This window comes from Populus alba, chromosome 4 (assembly GCF_005239225.2).
Source record: "Populus alba chromosome 4, ASM523922v2, whole genome shotgun sequence".
Classification (NCBI taxonomy): Eukaryota; Viridiplantae; Streptophyta; class Magnoliopsida; order Malpighiales; family Salicaceae; genus Populus; species Populus alba.
Window position 1 is genome coordinate 7,528,374 of NC_133287.1, and position 3,461 is coordinate 7,531,834.

Consider the following 3,461-nt stretch of genomic DNA (forward strand, 5'->3'; position numbering starts at 1 on the left):
TTAGAAATTTAAAGTTTATTTATTTATTTATTTATTACACTCCTACTTTAAAGTTATTAACTTTATTATTGAAGGGTTTCTAAATCCTACCAAAAGACACTTTTTATAGGTACCAGGACTTCTACCATTAGTTATTTACTTGTGCTATAAAAAAAGAAAATATTAATATGAACATTTGATTAACCATTATCCAAATACCAAATAATATTTTTCTCAAGCTTAACAGATTTTGAGACATCATTAAGAAAATATACTTTTATGAATCTTCTAGTCTTGTTCACAGATGATTTATTTTTAATTAAATATATTGAAGTGTTATGTGTATCAATAAATTCAAGTTCAAAAATAAGTCTAAATATATCAATGAGTTTTTAAATACTAGAATTGACCTATAAGCGTCGGTTCAAATTGAGAACATGCTTAAAATAGACCTAGATGATGTAGTCATTATTGTTTTTAGTTAATTTCAGATTATTTTTTTCTAGTTAGGTTTTAGAATTTTATTTGATATGGTTTTCTAGGTAAGTCAATTTTATCTCATATCTAAACAACATTGTATGTTATTTATATTATTAGAGATTGATTATACAAATTATTAAAGATTATTATTATTGATTTACAGTACTCATCAAATCAAAGTTCTCTATAATTTACCTGTAATTTTAACATTTGGGAAACCTAATTTTAGTGGACTATCACATGGCAATTGGTTGAAGATGAAAAGAATGAGACACAATCACTTTAAACAGCAATTTAGCATTCAAATGATCATATATATATTGATTGTGACTGTCAGAACATAATTGGAAAACAAAAAAAAAGAGCAACATAAATATTTATAGAAGAAATAAAATTTTATTGATAGAAGAGAAGCCTCTTAATTCTTAAAACTATTTCTCATTGGGAAAAAAGATAAAGATAAAAGGAAGAAATTACGCTCATTAATCTTAAAAAGTTAAACCACCATGTACACATCTTATTTCAATGTTTAATCAAATATTGAATTCAAAATTCAAAGACGAGACATAGCAAGGACTTGTTCATGAGCATATCCTGGAACTTCTGTATTGACTTGACCAGAAACAGAAGGCGTGCTGCTTCCAGTAGGTTTCTTGCTGGGCAACTTCTCATTGACAGCAAGATTTTTGGCCACTTCCCTTAACTCGAATTTCTGAATTTTTCCTGTTGCAGTTTTTGGTAACTCAGCCATGAATTCCACCCTCTTTGGAATCATAAAACGGGGAAGATTTTTCCTGCAGTAAGCAATAATTTCAGATTCTTTAACATCATTCGTCTCGCCGTTGGAGTTCTTTTTCACTGAGAGGAATGCACAGGGACTTTCTCCCCATTTGGGATGTGGCATTGCCACCACAGCTGCTTCCAGGACTCTTGGATGTCTATAGAGCACAGACTCCAATTCTACGCTGCTGATATTTTCACCACCGGAAATAATCACATCTTTTGACCTGTCCTTGATTTCCAGGTATCCATCAGGATGAATGACACCAACATCTCCGGTAACGAACCATCCATTCCTGAAGGCCTTGGAAGTTGCCTCAGGATCCTTGAAGTAACCTTTCATGATACTGCTACCTCTTAGGACAATCTCTCCCATTGTCTTGCCATCACGCGGCATGCTAGCCATGGTGTCCAAATCCTTAATGTCTGCATCGGCGAGTGTCAGGATGCTTATTCCTTGCCTTGCCTTGAGTTTTGCCTGATCCTGCTGTGGAAGCTTGTTCCACTTAGTCTGCCATTCACACACAAGTGCTGGCCCAGTAGCCTCAGTAAGGCCATAGGCGTGCGTCACGTGGAATCCGAGAGATTCAATCTTTTCAAGCAGTGAGGCTGGCGGGGGTGCACCTCCGGTGAGTATTTCGACCGGTGAAGTGATTTCGCGGCGCTCATGAGGTTTGGCCTCAAGCAGAATGTTGAAAACGATTGGTGCACAGCACATGTGAGTCACCTTATGGTCAGCAATGCTTCGGTACATGTCTTTAGCACTGGTGTTCCGTATGCAAACGTTGGTTCCGCCGCGTGCAGCGACACCCCAAGTGAACGTCCAGCCATTGCAATGGAACATAGGGAGAGACCATAAATAAACAGGCGCACTGCCCATTTCCCAGCCAAGAATTAGGCTAAGAGTGCTAAGATAAGCACCTCTATGACTATAAACAACTCCTTTCGGAGCAGATGTTGTTCCTGATGTATAATTCAAGGCAATAGGATCCCATTCATCTTGAATCAGTTCACCTGTGTATCCTGGATTGCCCCTTTGGACAAGTTGTTCATACTCGAACTGACCGAATCGGACACCGGTAGGTGTGTCAACGTCATCGATACTAGCAATAATTGATGGCACAGGGCCTTCCATGAATCGAAGGGCCTTATCCGCTAACTCCTTGTATTGGCAATCCACGAAGAAAACCTTAGCTCCTGAATGGATAAGAATGGTGGCTATGTTCTTGGCATCGAGCCTTGTGTTGATGGTATTGAGAACTGCTCCAGCCATAGGCACAGCGAAATGCATCTCGTATACTGCTGGAATATTTGGAGCCAGCACGGACACCTACGTACATAAGCAAAACAAAGAACAAAAAAAAAAACATTAAAAATGATGACACGATACGTCAAAAAGTCAAAGGAAAATCCAAGAACAAAGATTGATGAACTTACAACATCGTTCTTTCCGACGTTAAGGGACCGGAGGGAATCAGCAAGGCGGCAGCAACGTTCATAAGTTTGCCTCCATGTGAAGCGGGTCCCTTCATAGATAACAGAGGTGCGGTTGGCATAAACAGCACTAGCTCTCTTCAAGAACGTTATGGGGGTGAGAGAAACATAATTTGCATCACATTTTTGTAGTTGATCCATTGTTGGCGCTGGAAGTTTTTGGATAGTCTTGCTTGAAGATATGGGAGGAGAGGAGGAAAGGTTCTTGTGGCATCTTTGATCGATGGACGTGAAGGGTTTAAATAAGCAAGGGCTAGAACGGGAGGGTGGGTTTAGTAAAAACTATTTTATGGATTTGACGTTCGAAGCAAGCCACACATATTTTTATTTTTTTCCACACATGTGAAAACGTTGATAAACAAATAGTCTAATAATAACATTCTTAGGTAAAGAATTTTGGATATTTTTCATTTACGTATATATAAACCTCTTAAACAGAAAAATCATGATGAAGTTTTCTCTTCATCGATCAAACACCAGATCAGGATTTCATGTTCTACTCAATTTTTATCGTCGCTATTATGTTTATTTCTGTATTGTTTGTGCTTCCGCTTGCATCACTGCGTAAATTCTCAAATCCAAAGAAGTCTATTTGTCAGATGAAGATGGTTGGTAACGTTAATGGCGAGTCCAACTCTTGTATTATTGCATGCCAATCATACATAATTAAAATCAAAATCTACTGTGAAAGCAGGACAAATGTTGAGTTCAAATGACTTGAATAATCT

The 3,461-nt window shown here is 37.6% G+C and overlaps 1 protein-coding gene across 1 annotated transcript; it reads right to left on the reverse strand.

The window, feature by feature from the left end:
• Nucleotides 1-835: 835 nt before the first annotated feature.
• Nucleotides 836-2,959, reverse strand: LOC118030353 (trans-cinnamate:CoA ligase, peroxisomal). Its single transcript, XM_035034422.2, has 2 exons — nucleotides 2,677-2,959; nucleotides 836-2,569 (listed from the first exon to the last, which is right to left on the reverse strand). The coding sequence occupies exons 1-2, from the start codon at nucleotides 2,872-2,874 to the stop codon at nucleotides 1,013-1,015; spliced, it is 1,755 nt and encodes a 584-aa protein (XP_034890313.1). The 5' UTR covers nucleotides 2,875-2,959; the 3' UTR covers nucleotides 836-1,012.
• Nucleotides 2,960-3,461: the final 502 nt, after the last annotated feature.